Consider the following 27,187-nt stretch of genomic DNA (forward strand, 5'->3'; position numbering starts at 1 on the left):
CTATCTTAAATTTGCGCAATGGCGTGTTCTAACTCTGTGTCTATGACATTTTGACTACCAGCCAAAGATGCTACCCCTAGACGACAGTTGCAACTAGTAAAATCTGGTGTGTATGTGTGTGTGTGTGTATATAGTCACAGTAGCTGAATATTGGTGGCGAGTGGCTCTTCCTCAATTGCAGAATGAATAAACCATAAATCTCCAAATCCATGATGACTCTGAATGCAATACGACTCCGAGATAAGTACACAGAAAATAAAATCAGATCAGATGCTACTTAACAAGGGAACCTCCCCATCACAACCCCCTCAGATTTAGTTATAAATTGACACAGTGGATAAGCCTTGAAAAACTAAACACAGATCAATCGAGAAAACAGGAAGAAGTTGTGTGGAACTATGAAAAAATAAGTAAAATATACAAACTGAGTAGTCCATGTGCAAGATAGGCAATATCAAGGACAAGATAAGCTGAGGAGCGCCGTGGTCCCGTGGTTAGCGTGAGCAACTGCGGAACGAGAGGTCCTTGGTTCGAGTCCTCCCTCGAGTGAAAATTTTACTTTCTTTATTTTCGCGAAGTTACGATCTGTCCGTTCATTCATTGACGTCTCTGTTCACTGTAATAAGTTTAGTGTCAGTGTCTTGCGACCGCACCGCAAAACCGTGCGATTAGTAGACGAAAGGACGTGCCTCTCCAGTAGGAACCGAAAACATTTGATCGCAAGGTCATAGGTCAACCGATTCCTCCACAGGAAAACACGTCTGATATATTCTTTATGACACTGGTGACGGCATGTGTGTCACATGACAGGAATATGTTGTCAACCCACCTAACTTGCACACTTGGCGAATGGGTAAAAAGATTCTTCTACCTTGCCCGATTTAGGTTTTCTTGTGGATGTCATAATCACTCCCAAAAAAGTGATGAAAATATAAGAGTTTGTTACATAAACTGCAACAAATGAATGCAAGAGTTTCACAGTTGCACAGTTTTCCCTGTGCTCTGTCAAAACATATGTTTTTTATGTTTTCAAATGTTTCCATGCGTAGGCCGTCAAATCCTGCATATGTCCAAGCAAATCTGAACATGTCCTGGAATTTTGGAGAGCGAAGTTGATTATGTGTGAGTGCCTGAACTTTGATAATTATCTGAAAATAAAAAAATAAATTTTTCACTCGAGAGAAGATTTGAACCAAGGACCTCTCGTTCCGCAGCTGCTCACGCTAACCACGGGACCACGGCGCTCGTAAGCTGAAACTCTCCTTGATGTTGCCTAGCTTGCACATGGACTACTCAGTTTGTATATTTTGCTTATTTTTTTCATAGTTCCACACAACTACTTCCTGTTTTCTCAATTGATGTGTGTTCAGTTTTTCAAGACCTATCCCTGTGCCAACTTATAACTAAATCTGAGGGGGGTGCGATGGGGAGGTTCCCTTGTTAGTCGTCCTCTCTGGAGTGGTCCACTGAATCTTCAGTGTCACTTTCACGGTTTCCTTGTATTTTTGCCCACAGTAGACAGTCTTCGCTCCCATCTACTTCATTTGTTACATGGCACATCTTACAGCCTTTCACAATTAATGCACTGGATATGCATGTCAAAGCAGTCTGCATCCGTTCTGCTATTAGAGATAATGAAGGCTTATCAACTTCCTGATACGGTTCAGTGCTTGACCACCTTGAAGTAACCTGTTGCTGTAAGCTGCTTCGGATGGTCTTTTAATGGTTTATCCACCACTACATCTAACACTTGTAGTTGCAAAGTTATGCCCCCTGAAATACCAACAAGATCTTTGTTTAATTTTAGTATTTCTGCATTTACTGCAGATGTCAGTATCAAGAACCATGATTCTTTAGAACAGCACCTGGCCTCCCACTCCAGACTGTACAGAGTTAATCTGTAACAAACTCATTAGTCATCCATCCTTTCCCACTGCAAACAAAATGTGACACCAGAAGGAAGCTTGTTCTTCTGCATGGTATTGTGATTGAGGATGACGTAGTGTTGTGTCTTTGTTCCATTGACATGCACACACATCATGGTGATTTGTGATTTTTTTTTATTGCCCATAGTGCGAACCAATACACTTTTACTGGCTTTTTGTTCAGCTGTTGTAGTGAATGATATGTCAAAGTAAACAGGAGTCCCTTCAGCATTTCTGATTTGCCTTAAGAGGTAACCATGTTCCTTTCTCAGTCTTATAATGTATCACTGATACTTAACCGACTTCTTCACATATGATGCTGGAAGATGCTGAGCAAGGGGTGGTCGACATCACAGCACAAGTCCATTGCGTCGCACCATCCTTGTATGCCGCACAGAGCAGGCTCTAAATTGGACACCTTGTTCTTGTGTAAATTCATGTGCTTAATTTCTTACGACAATGTGGGAAACTGCCATTCCTTTTTTTACTTGCCTTGCCCACAAGTCGCTCTAGTTCCTATTGCGTATATGCAAAACATCCATTCTGTGAGCCTCTAAAGGCTTTCCTAGTCGACTTAGCAGTTTTCAGATGTCATTTGCTGTTTCACCACATTCGAACATTGGTTTCTGTAGCTACGTATGTTCTTGAAGTTGCACAATTGTTGTTTGCTTCTGCATGCTGAATAGCCATGATTTTGAAATTTGTGTCATAAAACCACCTGCCTCCTTTTGAGAAATTGGATGCCCAACCACGTTGTTCCACTCCACGTTCTATTACGCACTTTACTGCGCAGTTGGGAAGTGGTATCTCCAAACAACAATTAATAAAAAAAATTGCAACGAACACTTCCTGCTATCCTACAACAGTAGTCAAAGTGCACGAGTATGTTCAAGGTTAGAGTAATAGGCATGGCAGAGAGTAGAGCTACAGCTCAATGAAAGCTCGAGGTTTTGCTCCTTGAAGAAAAGGAAAACAACTTATCATATTCCGCAAATGCAAGATGACACACTAATTTTGGGCCTGAAATTTTCTTTCATGCCTCAGAATGTCCTATCAACAGAGCCCTTCTTTTACTGAGGTTGTGCCATGGACTGCTTTGTCCATGTTTCACTTCCCTAGAAGTCTCTAGAAAAGACTTCCTAGCACTTACATTTTTATTAGATGTTAACAGATTCCTCTTTTTCAGAAATGTTTTCCTTGCTATAGCCATTCTATATCTTCTCTGCTTCTACTGTTGTCAGTTGTGCTGCACAAATAGCACAACTTAGTGTGCCTTTTTCTCATCTAATCCCCACAGCAGTGCCTACTTTAGTTCGATTACATTCCGTTACCCTTGTTTTCCTTCCGTTGATGCTCCTCTTGTAACCTCTTTTTCCAAGACACTATCCGTCCCGTTGAACTGTCCTTCCAAGTCTCGGACAGAACACAGTGTCATCTGCAGAACTCAAAGTTATTATTTCTTCTCCCTGATATTTAATTATTTTCTCAAATATCTCCTTGATTTCCTTCACTGCTTGCTCATTGTTCAGGTATAGGCCATAATCTTGTCTCGTTCCCTCCTCAACTACTACTTCCCTTGCAGGCCCTTTGACTCTTATAACTGTAGTGTGGTTTAGAAAATTGTTGCGGAGTGCAGGAAATCCTCATTTGAATAATACCTGGATATTACTCATCAGTCTGGGATCCATACCAGATAGGATTGATAGAGGAAATAGAGAAAATCAGAAGAAGAGCAGTGTGTTTTGTTACTGGTTCATTTTGGAAGCATGAAACATCACGGGGGTGGCTTGCCAATGCCATTGGCAGATCCTGCAAGAGAGGTGTTCTGCCTCATGTTGTACTTTTACTATTAAAAGTTTCAGTAGTGTACATTCCTAGAAGAGTCACTCAATATATCACATCCTCCTATGTATTTCTCATGAAAAGACCATGAAAATAAAATCAAAGATATTCAAGCCCACCTGAAGGTTTCTTAGCAGTCCAAACTATTCGTGATTGCAATAGGGAAATGAAGTGACAGTAATTAACAAAATACCATAAGGTTGCTTGTGGTATATAGATTTAAATCTGTATAATCTTTCACTTGTTGTATTTTATCTGTGCTACCTTCAGTATTTCAAAGTGTGTGTTCCAGTCAACATACTCAAAAGCATGCCCTTCTTTTACCTATCTTTTAAAATAAGTCCTAGGGCCAGTTTTGCCTCACATGTTCCTATCTTTCTCCAGAACCCAAACTGATCTATCTCGAGGCTAGCTTCTACCAGTTTTTCTGTTCTTCGGTAAATAATTCGTGTTAGTATTTTGCAACCATGACTTATTAAACTGATAGTTTGCTGATACTGCATATACTCAAGTATAGGACACGTTTTTTTCTCTAAAATTATCTTTCGAAAATACAAGGTCATCTTACTTTCACAGATTAAAATATAGCTGTGAATGTCAATGTTTTTACATAATGTAGTAGATTAATATTGGGGGATTTCTTACATTTATAGATGAAGTTTTGGCAACTGTGGCCACATGCAGATTTACTTTGAAGAATTCATAAAGATTGGAGGAGGAGCAGTGATCCCTGCTTGGCTGCCCAGGACAAACGTGGGAAGAGGGGTGATAAATATGCATCAAATTTCATCGTGCTGCCAACAATGTGAATGTGAAATGTGTACCTTGGCTTTTTATGAACATGTAGCATGTTTGAACTGCAGTTCACCTCATATCTTTTGTAGCCAGAATTCAAAATTGGACAAATGCTCAACAGTAGTATATATTTTTATAGGGGACAAATTGATGCTAACAAAAATGTATTTGTGCAGAACATTTGGGACTTGGCATAACAAATAAAACATGAGCTTAACAATGGCACTAAAGCAGCCACTGTACTAAAACATTATTGATTTTCGAGTTTGGCTATAGTGTGTATTTGAAGTGGTACAATGTATGTAGGCTCAATTGCAGGGGGCTGAGAGGATAGCATATTTCTATGATTTCGTTTGCTTATATTGTCAGCACTGCAAAAACTGTAATAGTAAAACTTTCAATGGATGAAAATTGCAACTTGCCTCTCTTAAGAAGAATTTAAGAGTTTGCAGCTCACAGTTGGTTCACACAGATAATAAGAGGCTTGGTGATTTGTGAAGAAGAGGCCGCAAACTATGCAGCAGGAAGACAATTTGATGTCGCATAAGTTATTCATTATAGGCAAAGTGAGGTAAAGAATAAATTAAAGAATATCAGTTCTGACCACTAGACTTAGACTTTGAGGGGATCAAAGCGTGGAAGGTTTCATAAAGTGGAGCAGCAATTTGTTCAGTATTTGCAAGAGAAATGCAGTGTAGTTCCCTATTATTCAAGAAATTATTCGAATGAAAGCACTGGAGACAAAGATGAATTTGCCAGCTCTATGCATTGTGGAATTCAAAGCAACAACTGGCTAGTGCCTGAGGATCATGAAGAGGGCAGACACAGAATGAGGCTAACTCTGCGGTTTCTCATGGCATTCAATGAAAAGCAACTTGCTTTTTGGCATCGTTCCTGTAATGCACCTCCCATCTCATCTTCATGTGCTTCCCCTTCCCTATCTATAATATTGTCTTCAAATTTGTTTCCGTTGTGGAGCCCCTTTGTGTGCCTCTTCCATCTTTGAGCTTTCCCTTCTTTGCTTAGTAATCTCTTGCCACCCAAGCTCATACTATTCATATAGTTGTTCCTCGTTGTATACATGGAAGAAGCCTGGAGATACTGACAGGTTTCATATAGATTATATAATGGTAAGACAGAGATTTAGGAACCAGGTTTTAAATTGTAAGACATTTCCAGGGGCAGATGTGGACTCTGACCACAATCTATTGGTTATGAACTGTAGATTAAAACTGAAGAAATTGCAAAAAGGTGGGAATTTAAGGAGATGGGATCTGGATAAACTGACTAAACCAGAGGTTGCACAGAGTTTCAGGGAGAGCGTAAGGGAACAATTGACAAGAACGGGGGAAAGAAATACAGTAGAAGAAGAATGGGTAGCTTAGGGATGAAGGCAGCAGAGGATCAAGTAGGTAAAAAGACGAGGGCTAATAGATATCCTTGGGTGACAGAAGAAATATTGAATTTAATTGATGAAAGGAGAAAATATAAAAATATAGTAAATGAAGCAGGCAGAAAGGAATACAAACATCTCAAAAATGAGATCGACAGGAAGTGCAAAATGGCTAAGCAGGGATGGCTAGAGGACAAATGTAAGGATGTAGAGGCTTATCTCACTAGGGGTAAGATAGATACTGCCTACAAAAAAATTTAAGAGCCCTTTGGAGAAAAGAGAACCACTTGCATGAATATCAAGAACTCAGATGGGAACCCAGTTCTAAGCAAAGAAGGGAAAGCAGAAAGGTGGAAGGAGTATATAGAGGGTCTATACAAGGGCAATGTACTTGAGGGCAATATTATAGAAATGGAAGAGGATGTAGATGAAGATGAAATGGGAGATATCATACTGCGTGAAGAGTTTGATAGAGCACTGAAAGATCTAAGTCGAAACAAGGCCCCGGGAGTAGACAACGTTCAATTAGAACTACTGACAGCCTTAGGAGAGCCAGTCCTAATAAAACTCTACCATCTGGTGAGCAAAATGTATGAGACAGGCGAAATACCCTCAGACTTCAAGAAGAATATGATAATTCCAATCCCAAAGAAAGCAGGTGTTGACAGATGTGAAAAGTACCGAACTATCAGTTTAATAAGTCACGGATGCAAAATACTAATGCGAATTCTTTACAGATGAATGGAAAAACTGGTAGAAGCCGACCTCGGGGAAGATCAGTTTGGATTCCGTAGAAATATTGGAACACGTGAGGCAATACTGACCCTAAGACTTATCTTAGAAATTAGATTAAGGAAAGGCAAACCTGCGTTTCTAGCATTTGTCGACTTAGAGAAAGCTTTTGACAATGTTGACTGGAATATTCTCTTTCAAATTCTGAAGGTGGCAGGGGTAAAATACGGGGAGCGAAAGGCCATTTACAATTTGTACAGAAACCAGATGGCAGTTATAAGAGTCGAGGGGCATAAAAGGGAAGCAGTGGTTGGGAAGGGAGTGAGACAGGGTTGTAGCCTATCCCCAATGTTATTCAATCTGAATATTGAGCAAGCAGTGAAGGAAACAAAAGAAAAATTTGGAGTAGGTATTAAAATCCATGGAGAAGAAATAAAAACTTTGAGGTTTGCCGATGACATTGTAATTCTGTCAGACAGCAAAGGACTTGGAAGAGTAGTTGAACGGAATGGACCGTGTCATGAAAGAAGAATATAAGATGAACATCAACAAAAGCAAAACGAGGATAATGGAATGTAGTCGAATCAAGTTGGGTGATGCTGAGGGAATTAGATTAGGAAATGAGACACTTAAAATAGTGGGGACTGATGACCACAGTAGTTGAGTCCCATAGTGCTCAGAGCCATTTTTTTTGAACTTAAAATAGTAAAGAAGTTTTGCTATTTGGGGAGCAAAATAACTGATGATGGTCGAAGTAGAGAGGATATAAAATGTAGACTGGCAATGGCAAGGAAAGCGTTTCTGAAGAAGAGAAATTTGTTAACATCGAGTATAGATTTAAGTGTCAGGAAGTCGTTTCTGAAAGTATTTGTGTGGAGTGTAGGCGTGTATGGAAGTGAAACATGGACAATAAATAGTTTGGACAAGAAGAGAATAGAAGCTTTCGAAATGTGGTGCTACAGAAGAATACCGAAGTTTAGATGGGTAGATCATATAACTAATGAAGAGGTATTGAATAGGATTGGGGAGAAGAGAAGTTTGTGGCACAACTTGACTAGAAGAAGGGATCTGTTGGTAGGACATGTTCTGAGGCATCAAGGGATCACCAATTTAGTATTGGAGGGCAGCGTGGAGGGTAAAAATCGTAGAGGGAGACCAAGAGATGAATACTCTAAACAGATTCAGAAGGATGTAGGTTGCAGTGAAGTGATTGCATAATGCAGTGTCAAACGTGATTAAGAAGCGAAGTGTTTAAGCTCCACAACATGACTGCTGACACATGGTTATTCCATGTTTTATATAATTGTTCCTTGGCTTTGTATTTTGATGTTTTCTTGGGCTGCTGTGTGTCCTTGTAAGTTCTATTATTAAATGATGCCAATAAGATGAACATATTTAAGCTGCAACAGTACAATTAACAAGAAGTGAAATATGGTCAATCCACATCTGCCCCTGGGAGTGTGTATAACAGTCCAAAATTTGGTTTTGGAATCTCTGTGTTACCATTAAACAATCAGTCTGAAACCTTCCAGTGTCTTTAAGTGTCTTCCATGGATACAGCTGTTTTACGATATCTATTCAGAAAAATTCCTGAACATTCATAATTTCCCGCTAATGGTGTGTTTGAGAGAAATGCAGTTGGCATCCCTGCACGTACCTGTGTTTAATGTGTAACTGGCGGAAGTTTCATTGTTGTATGCCTGTTAGTTATTGTTCAATGTTGTATTGAGTAACATTGTGTCACACAGTTTGCAAATTTCGAAATGGCAGAGTTAGGGAAGTAATTTGTCTGCATTAAATTTTGCGTGAAACTCAAGAAAACATTTACAGAGACACACCAAATTATGCAGGAAGCCTATGGTGATGAGTGTGTAAGCTGTGCTCTGTGTTACGAAAGGTTCACACAGTTATAAAATGGTCAGATGGAAGTTAAAGATTTGTTCAGGATGCCCTTCCATGTCTGCTGACGATGCTCATTCAAGAGTGTCAATGAAATTGTGCCATTCCAATTGAAGACTGACTGTCCAAGAAATTGCAGAAGAATGTAAAATTTCAGTTTGATCATGTCATGAAATCCTGACACAGCAGCTTCGAATGCACTGTGCTACTACCAAGTTCGTCCCATGGCTCCCGAGTCAAGACCAGAAACACCTTCAACTCACAATCTGTGAAGAGCTTTTGGATCACACAAATGAGAACAAGATTTTCCTTAAGAGAATCATAACTGTTGATGAGATGTGGGTTCACAGTTCTGATGTTGAGACCAAGGTTCAGTCTTCACAATGGGTCGGTAAAGGCTCTCCGAGAGCAAAATAAGCTCACCAGGTCAGGTCGAATATCAAAGCCATGCTGATAGTTTTCTTTGACTTTTAAGGATTAATTGATCATGAATTTGTGCCATAGAGACAAACTGTTAATAGATGGTACTATTGGGATGCCTGTGAGAAAATGTGAGAAGGAAATGGCCTGAAATGTGGCAAGACAATTCATGGCTTTTACATCACAATAATGTACGCACTCATTCATCCCTGTTGGTGCATGACTCTTGCACAAAAAATGAAATCACTGTGCTGCCTCATTCTTCATATTCTCCAGTCCTGGCCCCTGCGGACTTTTTTTTTTTTTTATTTCCAAAGTTGAAAACCCTGTTAAAAAGGATGAAGATTTGCAACGATAGAGTAGATTAAAGGAAATTCACAGACGGCGCTTCGCGCTATCTAGCCAGAAACATACTAAGGCTGCTTCCAGAAATGGAAACGATGCTGGGAGCGGTGTACCAATTTTGGAGGAGAGTATTTTGAAGGGGACCATGCACAATAAGTAAAAGGCAAGCTTAGAAAAATTTTGTGTACAAAGTTTCAGAATTTTTTGAACAGACTTCATCAGGATTCTTAAACTAAGAGTTAGCAATGTTTAAACTATGCCCCAGTCCAAATTCTCCTACTGTTTTTCCTTAAATTCCTTTTCCTATTAACCAAATTTCAGTCCCTCATTACAATTAACCCTGAACTATCTGAATAATTTCTTTTCCTGTGGTGGGCATTGGCTTCATGCCTGTCCTGATTATGATAATGCATTCACTGTGTTGTTCATAGCTGCTTACCCTCATTCATATTTTCTTATTGATTATTGATTATTAGATGTACTCCTGGATTGAGGCTAACTTGATTTAGGATCTATAGCCCTGTACTGACCTGATGAGAAGTCCTGTTCTCCCTGCTGCTACACTTCACTAATTCCCACTATATCTCACTTCAACTTGTGCATTTCCTTTTTTAACTTCTGTAACTCCCCTGCCTGATTAAGGGAGCTAACTTTCCACACGTCCACAGCTCATGGTCTAGTGGCTAGCATTGCTGCCTCTGGATCATGGGATCCCGGATTCAGTTCCTGGCCAGGTTGGGGATTTTCCCTGCCTGGGGACAGGATGATTGTGTTGTCCTCACTGTTTCATCATCATTATAATTTGTGGCGGTGGCTAGGTTGGACTGTGTAAAAATGGGGACTTTGTTCGGCCGCTGATGACCGCACAATTGTGTGCCCCACAAACCAAACATCAATATCAACATTAATATTCCACATCCTCCTACATGTTCCCTGCCAGGAGATCTGAATGCGGAACTATTTTACCTCCAGAATGTTTTACCCAAGAGGATTCCATCATCATCTAATTGTGAAGAAGAGCTAGCATACCCTTGGGAAAACTAACAGTTGTAGTTTCCTGTTGCTTTCAGATGTTCACAGTAACAGCACAGCAAAAGTGTGTTGGCTGACTGCTGCCCCTTGCAACTACTGAAAAGCCTGCTGCCTGGTCTCATTGGAAATTATGGGTTAGCCTGACCATTAACGCCTGCTAAGTGTACAAACAGGTCAATTATTGATTTGAAATTGTGTGATATAAGTCTTTTTGAGATTGCAACCCTAAGTGTTAGCTGTCAACTATTTGCAGGTGTGTTCAGCAATCTTCGGAGCTGTTTCTGCTAGAGCTGAGTTTGTGCTCTTTGTTAGTGAACTTGGTCCATCAGCAAACTTTACTGTTTTTGTATAAGCCTTTAAGCTCATTAGAAGTAATTTATATAGATCAGAAACAAGAGCAGGTCCATTCCATCCTTGTGGCATTCATTCTGAGGTTATTTTCATGCCTGAGATACAGTATGTTAACAATACCCTGTGCTGTGTGTTGTGCAGGTAAGATTCCAGCCACAGATGTCATTACTGCCACAACACTTCAGTTTGTTAAGTATAATTTTGTGTTACACACAATCAAAGGCTATGGCAAGCCTATAGAATATATCACGAGGATAATTTTTCATTTTTACCTCTGCAAGCAATTCATTTGTGAAGTCTTGTAGCTTTTTCTGGGGAGAATCCTCTGTGAAAGCCAAATTGATATGCAGTTAACAAGTTCTACTTAGTTGAGTAAGTCAGTAATGTATCAGGGGCCACTTTCTCATCACTTTTTGAAAAAACCAGTAGTAGTTTTGTATGTTTGTAATTACAGTTTGCTTATATTTATAATTTTATAGAAGGTTTTTGGTAAAACGGCCTCGTCTTTGTCATGCAGCCAGTTTCTCTCTAAAAATGTTCTCTCTTACACATTCTCTAATTGCTTTTTTTGATACTACCCCACACTATCATGTCGTAAGTCATTAAGTTTTATCTCAAATTCCTTCAAATGCCGTATGCACAATTTATGCCTTGTATCACTGCATGTGTCATATACAAAATAAATGCCAGTAAATCCAGCATCTGCTGTGGTGCTACGTATCAAGTAGGTACTCTGTGTTGTGTGTGTTTAGTTCCCTTTTTGACAGAGTTCAAATGTTCTGACAATCTTCTGTGTTCCTCTGCTCATTCCTGCAAAGTAGTAATATTTTCTCAACAAAGTAAAAACTTACCCTGAGATGATGATTATCTTTATAAATATACTTGAGACAACCACATATACTGCTGAAATATTCAGTCTTCACTATTTCCTTACTATGGGAGGCATACCTCATAAAATATGCTTCTATTTCATCTTTTATATCCCACATACAAGGATTATCCAATATTCGTAAAGGAAGACGAAAAAGAGCATCCACAACCTGTTTTTCTTCTCTATTCAGGTACTGCACACCAAGAATGAATTCTTGCAAAATGTAGACTATGAGAGCAAATCAGCTATTAAATATTTTTCTCTACTTTAAAAATACTATAGCTCGGTGGTGTGAATGAATAATCAGTCGGTGTCATGCTGACAGGTGAGAAGAGTATTTTGAAAACATATACCTGGGGGAGGTACTGTCTGATGATATGATAATGGGACTTAGTTTGAAAGATATAGATGATACAGTATTAGATCCAGAATTTGACAATTTTTTGGAATAGTAATGACCAAATATGGCATAAGCCACAGATAACATTGCTTTGAAATTTCCAAAATCATTGAGGGAAGTGGAAAAACATGACTATTCAAGTTTGAGTATGGAATCTACGAGACTGGAGGCAAACCTCACTGAATGGAAAATAAAACTGAAGAGCTGTTAGATGACAATTAATTTGACTTTACAAGATTTAGAGGCACCAAAAAGGCAGTTCCAGTATTGCTGTTGATAATGGAAGCAAAATTTAACGAAAAATCAAGACATCTTTATAGGATTTGTCAACTTTGAAAATGTGTTCAACAGTGTAAAATGGTGCAAGATGTTCAAAATTCTCAAGGGCAAAAAGTGTAGACTGTAGATATGTTAAGACTCAAGATGTGAAAAAAAGGCAATGGAAGCTCAAGAATGAAGTGCTAGGATTAAAAGGTCACAATACATGGAAGTATTTCTTCCTTCTCCTGAGGTAGAATTAAGAAAAATTAATGGAATGAAGTGTGTAATGAGCATAGAATGTGGATTGTGAACAAACCAAAGAAGGATGAAAGAAATGAGAAGTCTCAGAAATTAGATTATCAATAAATGTTTTACATCTACATCTATACTCCGCGAGCCACCTTACGGTGTGTGGCGGAGGGTACTTATTGTACCACTATCTGATCCCCCCTTCCCTGTTCCATTCACGAATTGTGCGTGGGAAGAACGACTGCTTGTAAGTCTCCGTATTTGCTCTAATTTCTCGGATATTTTCGTTGTGATCATTACGCGAGATATATGTGGGCGGTAGTAATATGTTGCCCATCTCTTCCCGGAATGTGCTCTCTCGTAATTTCGATAATAAACCTCTCCGTATTGCGTAACGCCTTTCTTGAAGTGTCCGCTACTGGAGCTTTTCAGCATCTCCGTAACGCTCTCGCGCTGACAAAATGTCCCCATGACGAATCGCGCTGCTTTTCGCTGGATCATGTCTATCTCTTCTATTAATCCAACCTGGTAAGGGTCCCATACTGATGAGCAATACTCAAGAATCGGACGAACAAGCGTTTTGTAAGCTACTTCTTTCGTCGATGAGTCACATTTTCTTAGAATTCTTCCTATGAATCTCAACCTGGCGCCTGCTTTTCCCACTATTTGTTTTATGTGATCATTCCACTTCAGATACAAATTGTGTCAACACAGTATACAAAGTGCTATACTTCTTTTATGTTGGAGCCAAATTAAAAAGAATATGGATGAAGCAAGAATGACATAAAAGGCAAACTAGCAAAGGCACACAGAGCTTTCCTGGCCAAAATAAGTCCATTAGCATCAAACATTGGACCTAGTTGGACAATGTGCATCTGGAGTGCAGTGTTGTATGGAATCATGTACTATGGCAAACCCATAAAATAAGGGACACACAGCATTTGTCAAACAATGGAAAATCAGGATGGAATATAACAGTATTATGAAAAGGAAAGTTGCCACTCACCATATTGCAGAAATGCTGAGTTGCAGATAGGCACAACAAAAAGTCTGTCGCAAATAAAGCTCTTGGCCAGTAAGGCCTTAGTCAAAAATAGATGAGACACACACACACACACACACACACACACACACACACACACACAAGACTGCAGTCTCAGTCAACTGAAGTGTGGCTTCAGTTGCCTGAGACTCCAGTTTTGTGTGCGAGTTGCATATTCCAATCCCTGGAGCGGAAAGACTTACCTTAGGGGGAAAAAGGAACAGGTATACACTCGTGCGCACACACACACACACACACACACACACACACACACACACACACATATCCATCCGCACATATACATACACAGGCAGACATATGTAAAGGCCTTACTTATGTGGTCTTCCTATTTGACTATATTCTGTCTCATACTTGGCCTGTAGGTCAGATTCCCTTTGTTGATGATGTAACTTTTTTGGAGGACATTGATTACAGCTTTTCCCCTCTTCAGTTATTTATTGTAAAACACTTATTTTGGTTAAGTTATGTTGGGTCTCTACAGCCAGGTTTGACCTCCACATTTTAAAAATTTTAATGGAACTGCAGATCATGGGAGAGGGGAGGTGATTGGATGGTCGAAGGCTGAGTACACGTTATGGTAGCCAGCCAGTGTGGGGGATCATGTACGCACATTGTAGTAGCTCCCTGACTAAGCATGGAACACATTGTCGATGCCAGAGCTGTTACCTCCCCTAGCCTGCCAAGGAATAGGTACCCACCCATTTGGGGGGGGGGGGGGATTCTGGGTAATGGCCGTCAATCCAAGTTGCTGGTACACTCTCTGGATGATGCCCATGGGGAGAGCCCTTGTTCGAAGTAGGCAGTCATCTCAGACCATGAAAGGACCAAAGTTAACAGCCAGTGGCTGTGAGGCTCCGACAGTCTCTTTGGAAAGAGCTGAATGCTTCAGTGTAGATTTTTATGACCCCTCCTGGATCGGGCCATGCGAGGAAAACAAAATCAAGCAGATTATGGAACCCTGCTCCACTCAGTTCCTGGTTTGCACTTGGACTAATGGAGGGTCCTCCCTGTAGGCTACGCCTGTGTCCTTTGAGTAATGATATTGAAAATGTTTTTGGAGAAATCTCTTCCCGTAGCAAGCTATGAAGTGATTATGTGATAATGAAAGCAGCAGGTCATACCTAGCCTTAGCACCCCCTCTTTAAGAAAACTGGTAAAGTACATGTCACCATAACACCTCACAGCTCAAACATGATACAATATTTAACTTGTCACTAATATTGAATGCTGCAGATGGATGAGGAATTATAGGGAAACTTAGAGAAGCAAGGAGGACTTCGATATGCGGCAGACAAGGTTGACACCAGGGCATTCATCCTTGGTTTTGAGGGGAATTTGCTTTCTGAGGAAGTCAAAATCATTGTATACTGTTGTTATGAGACGTTCATTTCTCATTCCTATGTGGTACTTTAAATAATGATACTATGGGCATATGTCCTGCTGTTGTATCAATAACCCAACTTGTGGAGACCATGGTTGGCTGCTTCATGAAACTTCACCATGTGCCTAACAGCCATTCAGTGGCAGTTGCATTGACAGTAACACTCCCTGATCCATGAAGTGAAGTGTTTTGTCTTACTTAACGAATGAAATATCTAGAAATTTGAAGTCTTGAATCTCCTCTCATATTTTGATGTATGGGAAAGGTTTGTTTGCTTTTATCACATCCCAGTGGTGTTGAATTTTGTCATTACTGTGGCAAGGTCATTGACAGTACCTCAAGTACTGACTTCCTACATTGTCTAAATGTTGAGTTGTTGGTAGTAACTCAAATAAATTACCTCATGGTGGGAGATACGCACTCCCTTCTTGTAGTTCCTGGAGCACCATATTCAGAGACCTCGACTCCTCAAACCTGACCAGAGAAGCAGCATCCTCTTGCAGCTTCTATTGGTGACAGGCTCACTTTAGGGAAACCTTCTCTACGGGAGAGTACCCACCTGCTACCTAACACAGACTGAGGAGCCATGGAATGCAAGTCAAAAGGTCTGTCCATTTTCAAATTTTATCCTCATGTTGATTAAGCCCTTAGAAGATTCCCTAGTTGCTAAACTAGTTAATGAGAAAAAAATAAATTTTGGAATGGCTACTCCTGTGGTGCTGGATATGGCAGGCTTCCCTCATGCCATTAGACTTAGAACCCATGTTCATTAATGTTGTTCCAATCCCACTGGTGACTGACTTGTCTTCCTGGCACTTCATGCCTAACTGGGATGCTGTGGACATGATAAATCAGTAGAACAGCAGTTGGTATTACTGTCACCTGCCAGAAACTGCAACAACTAATGCCCTACTGCTCAGTGATCTGTGCTGTGCTCCAAGAAACACATTCCACTGATAAACATCGGAACTCCGGCAGTGACCTCCATGCCAGTCCACCTTTCCCGCAGCTGGCTGGTGTCCATGAGCTTAGCTCTTGATCTGAGTGGGTGATACCAGAGTGGACACTCTGCACATGAAGCTTGCTAACCTTCAAGCTTCTGGCCGTTCTTCCATGGCTGTCTCTTCAGATAGGAATGATTCTCTCTCTGCTCCAACTTTTGCTTCCTCGCCCTTCTCCTTTGTGGCCACTCCTTGGGAGGAGGGCTAGGCCTCCGGCTTGGGGTGGAACCCTTGCCTCCCTTTACTTGGTTTGTTCCAGAACAGATGGGGGGGGGGGGGGGGGGAGCTTCTGCTGCTACCAAACTGCTCTCGTTTGTAGAACACATTGAAGATAGGTTTTGGGAAGTAGTCCCGCTTAGCAAAATTTGATCTGCTTCCTTACTGATCAAAACCTCTTCTGCCAGTCAGTGAGCTTCACTTTGTGCTTGTAGCACTTAAGATACATCCCTATGAACATTATTCCTCATCAGTCCTTAAATATGACACAGGGAATTATTTTATACAGGGCCTCATTCTTCAATCTGATGAGGAACTCGGGACTAACCTGGCACAGTATGGCATTCATTTTGTCCAGCGAGACCAGGGAGGTCCTAAGGATAATTGTGTTGATACGGGCACTTTTATCCTGGCTCTTGAGAGGGATACCCTTCTGGAAAAAGTCAAAGTTATGGTTTACCAATGCAACGTGAAGCCCTGTATCTCACCTACGCACTGTTTCCGATGTCTCCGTTATAGTGCAATGTCTTCACGATGTGAGTTGACTCCTATTTGCGGGGACTGTGGCTGCCCTCTCCATGTGGGGAGTCCTTGCATCTTATGCCCAAGTGTGTGAACTGTTCTGACGCGCATTCTCCTCGCTCGTAAGATTGCCCGATCTATAAAAAGGAAAGGAAGATGCAGGAATTCAAAACTCTCGACCATCTATCCTAGTCTGTAGCCCAACAGAAATTCGACAGTCTCCACCTGGTATCTCTAATGTCTGCCTTTGCTTCTGATGCATCATTTCCTCCTCCTCCTCCTCCTTCCCCCCTCCCTCCTGCCCCTCTTCTCTTCCCCCTGAGAGCCCTCTTTCCTAGTGTCTCAACGACAAGCAGTCTGTTACTTCGAGTTGGATGCAGAACACATTCTCTGTGGACCTAGAGATCGCTTGTTTTCTTTTGGATCTTGATCTTACTGCTACTTGCTCTCTTCTGGACTACATCGTATCTCACTCTTCAAAGAAGAAGAAAATACGTAGGTCTCGGGGATGATATCTCCCCACCACCATTACCCCCCCCCCCACAACTGTGCCCCCCCCCCCCACAACTGTGCCCCCCCCCCCCACCTGCCCCCCACTTCGACATCTCATGGAGTATTGCTCCCTTCCTCTCTCATCAATCAAGGTTCGAGCTTACATCCATTAAAGTCACTCCATCCTTACCGACGACAGAGACTGACTTGGCACAATGATCGATTCTGACTCATTCAACATCCATCCAGCCTCTAGTTCTACTCTCCTCCAACCAAACTGTAATGGTTACTATCATCATCTTCCGGAATTACTGTATCTTCTTTCTCTCTCTTATGTAACTTGTGTTGTATTACAGGAATCTCATTTTACGGATAATCATTCACTGAATCATCTTGGTTTCCAAGCCTTCTACCAGATCGGGGTTGGTGCTTTGCCAGCTTCTGTTGGTGTCTGTATGTTGGTCCCCATGGACATTTTAGTTTCTGGGTTCCTCTTCAATCTGCGCTGGAAGTGGTGGCAGTTTGGATGCATTTAGGCTCTGCAATAACAATATGCAATCTTTATATCCTCCCTGACTAGTGTCCTACCCTTCCTGCTCTTCTTGCTCTCCTTCCACAGCTCCCTCCTCCCTTCCTTCTCTTTGGGGATCTTAAAGCCCATAACCCTCTATGGGGTGGTACTGCAACCACTGATGGGGGCAGGATTGTGGAAGACTTGCTGGTAGGGCTTGATCTCTACTTCTTCTACATTGGAGCTCCCACACACTAATTGTGGCACTTGACATTTTTTCGGTCATTGATCTTTCTCGTCCATTGATCTTTCTATTTGTAGCCAAAGGTTCCTCCCCTCCATTCAGCGGGGAGTCCACAACCATTTGTGCGACAGTGATCATTCTCTGATTGTCCTATCTTTTCTTCAATATCATTCGCCTCGATGCCCTTCCAGGTGGGCCTTTACCAGTGGAGATCAGGATGCCGTTTCATTGGCTGCCATCCCAATTGCTCCACCGCATGACGGCATCGATGAGTCCATATAGAGTTAGACTGATGTCATCTTTTCGACAGTTGCCTCAGGGTTTTCTGTTCCTTGGGTTCTCGCTGATGGAACACTGCCCTTTAGTGGACCCCCGAAATTGCTGCAGCTACTAAAGACTTCTGTCATGCCGTCCAATGCTACAAACAGCATCCCTCTCTCGAGCACTCTTGTCCTTTAAATGACTTTGAGCCCAGGCCCATTATCTAATTAAATGCCAGAAACAGATTTGAGGGAACAATATGTCACTGCCACAGAGCCGCGTACTCTTTCACAAGTGTGAGTAAAGATCTGGCACATTTTTGGCCACCGTCCTCCTGCAGGTGTCCCAGGAATTTCCCAGAATGGTGTTACCCTCCCCAGCCCAGACTCTGTCATTGATCGTTTTGCCCAGGCCTCAGCATTAGTCCACTATCTGCCCATGTTTCATCTTCTCAAACACTGTCTTGAATAACTTTCGTTAAGTTTTTGTTAGTTTACCTGAATTCGGCAATCCAAATGGCTATTGCCTGGTGTCAGCACCTTGTTGCAGTCTTCTTTTATCTGCACAAAGCTCACTGATACCACATGGTACCACCACATCCGTGGCACCTTGCATGAGTGGGGCCTCCGTGGCCTTCTCCAGATTTTCTTTCATGTTGCAGGTTCTGGTTGGTGCCCTTTGTAGCACCATCCATTTGCAGGAGAATAGGGCTCTGGAGGCTACTGTTTTGAGTGTCCCTCTGTTTTTAGTGGCTATTAGCAGTCTGATGGTGCCTGTGGGACCAATGGTGCACCCGCTCTTTGTATGCTGATAACTTTTGAATTTATTTTTATTCATCCATGATAGGCATTGGTGAACACAGACTGCAGCGAGCAATACACCAAGTGCAGTCTTGGGCACTCACTCATGGCTTCCAATTTTTGGTTGCCAAGATCTGCATTATGCATTTGTGTCATGGACTAGTCTTTTGATGCCTGGTTGACATGGCTTTCCCATCAACTAAAGCAGAGATGTTGGTCAAACCTGAGTGTTCTTCAGTCACACCTCAGTATTCTTCAGTGCCTCAACAATACCTACTGGTGCATGAACTGTTCTAGTGTTATCTGGCTCTACAAAGCATTGGTCCAGTCCTGTCTAGATTGTTGTTGTGGTCTTCAGTCCTGAGACTGGTTTGATGCAGCTCTCCATGCTACTCTATCCTGTGCAAGCTTCTTCATCTCCCAGTACCTACTGCAACCTACATCCTTCTGAATCTGCTTAGTGTATTGATCTCTTGGTCTCCCTCTACGATTTTTACCCTCCACGCTGCCCTCCAATGCTAAATTTGTGATCCCTTGATGCCTCAAAACATGTCCTACCAACCGATCCCTTCTTCTAGTCAAGTTATGCCACAAACTTCTCTTCTCCCCAATCCTATTCAATACTTCCTCATTACTTACGTGATCTACCCACCTTATCTTGAGCATTCTTCTGTAACACCACATTTCGAAAGCTTCTATTCTCTTCTTGTCCAAACTGGTTATCGTCCATGTTTCACTTCCATACATGGCTACACTCCATACAAATACTTTCAGAAACGACTTCCTGACACTTAATCTATACTCGATGTTAACAAATTTCTCTTCTTCAGAAACGATTTCCTTGCCATTGCCAGTCTATATTTTATATCCTCTCTACTTCGACCATCATCAGTTATTTTACTCCCTAAATAGCAAAACTCCTTTACTACTTTAAGTGTCTCATTTCCTAATCTTATCCCCTCAGCATCACCCGATTTAATTTGGCTACATTCCATTATCCTCGTTTTGCTTTTGTTGATGTTCATCTTGTATCCTCCTTTCAAGACACTGTCCATTCCGTTCAACTGCTCTTCCAAGTCCTTTGCTGTCTCTGACAGAATTACAATGTCATCGGCGAACCTCAAAGTTTTTACTTCTTCTCCATGAATTTTAATACCTACTCCGAATTTTTCTTTTGTTTCCTTTACTGCTTGCTCAATATACAGATTGAATAACATCGGGGAGAGGCTACAACCCTGTCTCACTCCTTTCCCAACCACTGCTTCCCTTTCATGCCCCTCGACTCTTATAACTGTCATCTGGTTTCTGTACAAATTGTAAATAGCCTTTCGCTCCCTGTATTTTACCCCTGCTACCTTCAGAATTTGAAAGAGAGTATTCCAGTTAACGTTGTCAAAAGCTTTCTCTAAGTCTACAAATGCTAGAAACGTATGTTTGCCTTTTCTTAATCTTTCTTCTAAGATAAGTCGTAAGGTTAGTATTGCCTCACGTGTTCCAACATTTCTACGGAATCCAAACTGATCTTCTCCGAGGTCCGCTTCTACCAGTTTTTCCATTCGTCTGTAAAGAATTCGCGTTAGTATTTTGCAGCTGTGACTTATTAAACTGATAGTTCGGTACTTTTCACATCTGTCAACACCTGCTTTCTTTGGTATTGGAATTATTATATTCTTCTTGAAGTCTGTGGGTATTTCGCCAGTCTCATACATCTTGCTCACCAGATGGTAGAGTTTTGTCATGACTGGCTCTCCCAAGGCCATCAGTAGTTCTAATGGAATGTTGTCTACTCCCGGGGCCTTGTTTCGACTCAGGTCTTTCAGTGCTCTGTCAAACTCTTCACGCAGTATCTTATCTCCCATTTCATCTTCATCTACATCCTCTTCCACTTCCATAATACTGTCCTCAAGTACATCACCCTTGTATAAACCCTCTATATACTCCTTCCACCTTTCTGCCTTCCCTTCTTTGCTTAGAACTGGGTTGCCATCTGAGCTCTTGATATTCATACAAGTGGTTCTCTTCTCTCCAAAGGTCTCTTTAATTTTCCTGTAGGCAGTATCTATCTTACCCCTAGTGAGACAAGCCTCTACATCCTTACATTTGTCCTCTAGCCATCCCTGCTTAGCCATTTTGCACTTTCTGTCGATCTCATTTTTGAGACGTTTGTATTCCCTTTGGCCTGCTTCATTTACTGCATTTTTATATTTTCTCCTTTCATCAATTAAATTCAATATTTCTTCTGTTACCCAAGGATTTCTATTAGCCCACGTCTTTTTACCTACTTGATCCTCTGCTGCCTTCACTACTTCATCCCTCAGAGCTACCCATTCTTCTTCTACTGTATTTCTTTCCCCCATTCCTGTCAATTGTTCCCTTATGCTCTCCCTGAAACTCTCTACAACCTCTGGTTCTTTCAGTTTATCCAGGTCCCATCTCCTTAAATTCCCACCTTTTTGCAGTTTCTTCAGTTTCAATCTGCAGTTCATAACCAATAGATTGTGGTCAGAATCCACATCTGCCCCTGGAAATGTCTTACAATTTAAAACCTGGTTCCTAAATCTCTGTCTTACCATTATATAATCTATCTGATACCTATTAGTATCTCCAGGATTCTTCCAGGTATACAACCTTCTTTTATGATTCTTGAACCAAGTATTAGCTATGATTAAGTTATGCTCTGTGCAAAATTCTACAAGGCGGCTTCCTCTTTCATTTCTTCCCCCCAATCCATATTCACCTACTATGTTTCCTTCTCTCCCTTTTCCTACTGACGAATTCCAGTCACCCATGACTATTAAATTTTCGTCTCCCTTCACTACCTGAATAATTTCTTTTATCTCGTCATACATTTCATCAATTTCTTCATCATCTGCAGAGCTAGTTGGCATATAAACTTGTACTACTGTAGTAGGCATGGGCTTCGTGTCTATCTTGGCCACAATAATGCGTTCACTATGCTGTTTGTAGTAGCTAACCCGCACTCCTATTTTTTTATTCATTATTAAACCTACTCCTGCATTACCCCTATTTGATTTTGTATTTATAACCCTGTAATCACCTGACCAAAAGTCTTGTTCCTCCTGCCACCGAACTTCACTAATTCCCACTATATCTAACTTTAACCTCTCCATTTCCCTTTTTAAATTTTCTAACCTACCTGCCCGATTAAGGGATCTGACATTCCACGCTCCGATCCGTAGAATGCCAGTTTTCTTTCTCCTGATAACGACGTCCTCTTGAGTAGTCCCCGCCCGGAGATCCGAATGGGGGACTATTTTACCTCCTGAATATTTTACCCAAGAGGAAGCCATCATCATTTAATCATACAGTAAAGCTGCATGTCCTCGGGAAAAATTACGGCTGTAGTTTCCCCTTGCTTTCAGCCGTCGCAGTACCAGCACAGCAAGGCCGTTTTGGTTAATGTTACAAGGCCAGATCAGTCAATCATCCAGACTGTTGCCCCTGCAACTACTGAAAAGGCTGCTGCCCCTCTTCAGGAACCACATGTTTGTCTGGCCTCTCAACAGATACCCCTCCGTTGTGGTTGCACCTGCGGTACGGCCATCTGTATCGCTGAGGCACGCAAGCCTCCCCACCAACGGCAAGGTCCATGGTTCATGGGGGAAGCTGTCTAGATTATGGGAGTCTCAATTATGGCCCAGCATCAGCTTTGACTTTGAACCTGCAACAGTGGGGTCCCGGCCTCTGTTAGGAGGCTGATCATTGGGCTAGTCCAAAAGACGCCAGTTGCCAGTCATATCCCACAATGGTATATCGGGTCCAACTTCTGTAATGTCAAAGCTGATGCTGGGCCATAATTGAGACTCCCATAATCTGTCTAGATTATGGGAGTCTCAATTATGGCCCAGCATCAGCTTTGACATTACAGAAGTTGGACCCGATATACCATTGTGGGATATGACTGGCAACTGGCGTCTTTTGGACTAGCCCAATGATCAGCCTCCTAACAGAGGCCGGGACCCCACTGTTGCAGGTTCTGCACCACCAACAGCTGATTGATTATCCATGAAGCATCCGCTGCTGCTCGGAGCATCTGAATTACCAACTCCTCTTTCCAGATACAGAGGTCCACCTCCTGCAATGATGGCCCAGGTCTGGGGTTACGATCACCATCTGCATCCATTCCTGTTTCTCACAACTCCAACTTTCCCCTCTACTACCAATTCTTCGGGTCCTCTCATGTACACCTGCGTGGTTCATATGCCGTCCACAGCTCTGCCTTGACCTGTCACAAGGTCCAAAAGACTTGGCTCAGCCTGAGGCCCTTGACTACCAATTATTTATCATCCTTGGTGTGTTTTGCGTTTCAGAAGTAGTCTAAACTGATGGCCCAATGGTTGTCAGTCACACTGGTTTTGCTTATGTTCATGTGGGATGTAATGAACTCCACACCTTGCTGGATGGCTGCAGTGTTTTCACTGCAGAGTTGGTAGCCATCCTTCATGCTCTTGAGCATATCCGTTTGTGCACTGCTGAGTCCTTCCTCATCTGTAGTTTACATGCACTTGACCTGGGTTATCCACATCATATCTTTATCTCGACTGTCCAGGATTCTTTTTTTGCCCTCAAACAGTGTGGCCACTCAGTGATCTATGTCTGGACCTCATGACAGGCTATCCTCTATAATCTTCCTGACTCGCTGCCCTTGTGGTCTGGTTTCACGCCATGAAGGGGGTTTTTATCACACACTATGGCGGAGGGTGTCTCAGCCTCGTCACCCCATTTAGGGGTTGGTAGGATGAGCAATGGCTATTTGGGCTTTGTGATCTGCCCCAATCCTCACTGTACCCACTCTTCTGCTGTTTTTCCGCTTACTTGCACATTATGTCTGAATTGGTGTCCTTCCTCTGTTTTTCTGTGCTTCTCTCACCCTGTCTGTGGTACTAGTCTTTTCTGTGTATTGTGTGTTGGGTGGATGGGGGTTCTTCTGGTAAGAGGCCTGCTGTTACAACTAGGAGGGAGCGATGACCTTGTAGTTTGGTCCCTGTCATCATTAAGCCAACCAACCATCTCAACAATCAAATCGCTCTAAAAATTTTTTTGGACCATAAATAAATGGATCCATAATGCCTAGTAATGGACATGCCAGTTTGGAATGCTCACTATCTTTGAAAAGAACTGCATGCTAATATATTCACAAAAGAGCTGAAATTCATTTAAAATTATTTCAGCCAACTCACTGATGTTGCTGTTGCCCTAGAGAGGAGGGAATTGTTAATAAATAGCTAAAAAGTGGTATTGTATCATCATTTGCAAAATAGCTGCTATGTTTGTAATTTGGAAGCCAGTCACCTATTGCTTGTGGAAATAATACGCTAAACATTCAGATAGGTATAGCTATTTATTCAAATCCAGTGAAAACAATCTGGCAGGCATTATCGAGAATATCGTATACCTTAGTAGAAAATATTGTCACAATAATATATAGAAGGAAAAGACAGCCAGAATATTTGTTGCTTGCCACGAGGGGTTTATCTCAATGGCAGGAGTGTCACTGAATTAAAAATTCAAAAACTTAAAAAGAATTGTGTAATTCAATGACTTAAAAGGACGTAAATGAAATGCAGTGTGACTGCATTTTTAATGAATTTATTTTGTCAATGTTAGGAATGCAACAAAGCTATTTATTTTATTTTATTTTATTTATTTATTTTTTTGCATATTATTGTTATCTTTTGTTTCAGACTGTGTGCTATCTGACGGTGATGCTGAATACATAGTGGAAAATATATGTCCTGTTTTGGAGTCAACTTTCTCCAAGTTTGACTGGCATTTCCAATTGGAACAAGGCACTGAGTACCTTATGGATGTGATGGACAAACAAGAAAGTAAGCGATATTTATATTTTTCACACGCATTCAGGCATAGTCTTTTTTATGGAAAATGCACGTAACTGAGTAAAGAAAGAATGACAGCAAGTATTCCCCCTCCAAAACATTGTTCCCAGTAAAACAGCTACATATGGGTATTGTGAAATACATAATTAATTTGACTATTTGTAATTAAATAAGTAACTTCCATAAAATAATGGAACTGAGGCGAATATCAGGCAAAAAATACAAACAAGGTCCTGTATTTTCAGGGAATATGAAACTTTTCCAAGAAGTGAATCACTTTATCTTCCTTCGGCATAAAAATTATTAACTCCTGTGGAGGAGCTGATAAATATGCAGAACCTGCTTCTTTGCAGCTGTGTAAATAATAATTAGAGAGGTGTGAGGTGGATCATAGAGAATGTAAACTGATCCAATGAAAAAGTGTAATAAAATAATTTGAGTACAAAGGCTGTGGCTCTATACAGTGGGTAGCTGACTGTTAATAAGAAAACAGAAGAACAGTAATTATTGGACAAGATTTTATACTGAACTATGTGAAAAGTTTAACATGGCAGTTACAGGTGGTAGAGTGTTTTGAAATGAGGGTATGTAATATACTAATACAGGTCAGGCCTGTGCTATTCTCATTTAAGAAAATGGCAACCTCAGCGAACAATCATATATTAGCAGTTGCCGAATGCTTCATGTGCTGTGTAATACTTTGACTTGTACATTGCTCATTGTTCTCTTTTGTTGTGAGGAGACTGATCCTCCATGGTGTTAGAGTATGCCTGTCACAACACAGATGGAATTCGCAAATCATGTGCAATCTGTAAAATTTCACTTTCCTGAAAGCACAGAACATTGGTGTAAACTGCCAGCCCTGCAAGAGGGATGCAGGGTTTGTTCCCTCACAGTGCTCCTCTCCCCTCATGCAGTTTAAGTTACACATGTGGTTAACTACTGTGTCATTGTGTTTACTTGTTGTGTAAACATTAGTAACAAATTATGATTGAGTGATAGACTATGACTTGAACTTAGACTTCTTTCTTTCCCAAGCAGTGGTTTCCTTGATAAGCTTTCCAGGCTCTGCATATGAGAAATGATGGATGCTAAATATCAGCTGAGGTACCTTGATCTGAGTTCCAATTTATGGTACTGTCCTCATTTCGTTTGTCATTGTGTGTGTTTACTGTGATGGGAATCACTTGCCTTCTTACTTACTACAACACTTTCATTTTACTGTCTTGATGAAGTTGTGAAATTGTTGGAGGCATGTATATTAGTACAAAATACAATGTTTGTCAAATGCAAAAGCAGCAAAACAACATATTAAGAGTATTCATGCCATGCTTAGTGTAATTCCACTGAAAGTGTAAGGAAAAGTATTTAATTTTGTTGATTTCTATATTTTTTAATAGAGCAAATTGAACAAGGACTAAAGCCTCTGCCAGGTGCTTGCATGTGGACTGCAGAGTAGTCATGTCGATGTAGGTGTTGTAGATATTTCTTGGTGGATTTGACAATATTGTGTTCTGAAACATGTTTAGAAACTGGGTACTATTGCATATGATTGTGGAGATCTGGTTGAAGTTTAATGAATGTCTTACTATTCATGGCTCAGCAGAAAATATAATTTGACTGGAATGTATTTGGTGAACAGTTTATTCCACTTCTAGATGTAGCCGTGAGGACACAGATATAGCTATTGCTGTAGATATCAAAGAAGGAAAATGAGCAGGATAACATTTACATTTGAAATATTGACATACTTTGGCAAGATGAATAAATTGGGGGCTGTCAGAAATGAAGTTAAAGTCACTCAGACACTCTCTGTAAGTACAAGTGTCCAGTATCTCCTCCCAAACCCCAGAGCGATGTCAACCAAATTTAGTGCACAAACAAGATACTTCATGAGTATTAACACCGAGAGGTTTATAACTTCCTAGCTCCAGTAGGATTGGAGACTAGTAATAACATTTTTTCAGCCTCTGATATGTAGGCTACCCTGCATGACAGGTGTGTTCTGTGTGAATAGAATTGATGTGCCTTATTGGCCTACTTTGTAGGGCAGCCTAAACATCAGGGGTAAGAAACAAATTATTAGCTGCATGTGTGTGTGCTTCTCTGCACAATAGTCATTCTGTGTTGGAGTAACATCGGCCTGCTTCTTCAACTTGTTCTGTAGCAGTTACATGTGTGAATGAGTGTGGATGGGGAAAGGTGGAGATTGGTGGAGGAGGATAGGCAGAGGTGGAGTTTGGAGAGGTTTATCAGAGAAGGAGTAGCAGAGGGGGACAGAGAGAGGCGAGGAGTAGATGGATGGGGATGAAGGGATTGATGA

The 27,187-nt window shown here is 41.3% G+C and overlaps 1 protein-coding gene across 3 annotated transcripts in view; it reads left to right on the forward strand.

Annotated features, from left to right (window-relative positions):
• LOC126204399 (histone-lysine N-methyltransferase SETDB1-like) overlaps positions 1 to 27,187 on the forward strand; it is a 334,147-nt gene that overhangs the window by 117,663 nt on the left and 189,297 nt on the right. For all 3 annotated transcript variants that reach the window (XM_049938777.1, XM_049938775.1, XM_049938776.1), the window contains one exon: positions 24,712 to 24,855. In XM_049938777.1, the coding sequence (XP_049794734.1) occupies positions 24,712 to 24,855 (144 nt within the window). The remainder of the gene's footprint in view (positions 1 to 24,711; positions 24,856 to 27,187) is intronic.

The sequence above is a fragment of the Schistocerca nitens genome, chromosome 9 (genome assembly GCF_023898315.1).
Source record: "Schistocerca nitens isolate TAMUIC-IGC-003100 chromosome 9, iqSchNite1.1, whole genome shotgun sequence".
In the NCBI taxonomy this organism is placed as follows: Eukaryota; Metazoa; Arthropoda; class Insecta; order Orthoptera; family Acrididae; genus Schistocerca; species Schistocerca nitens.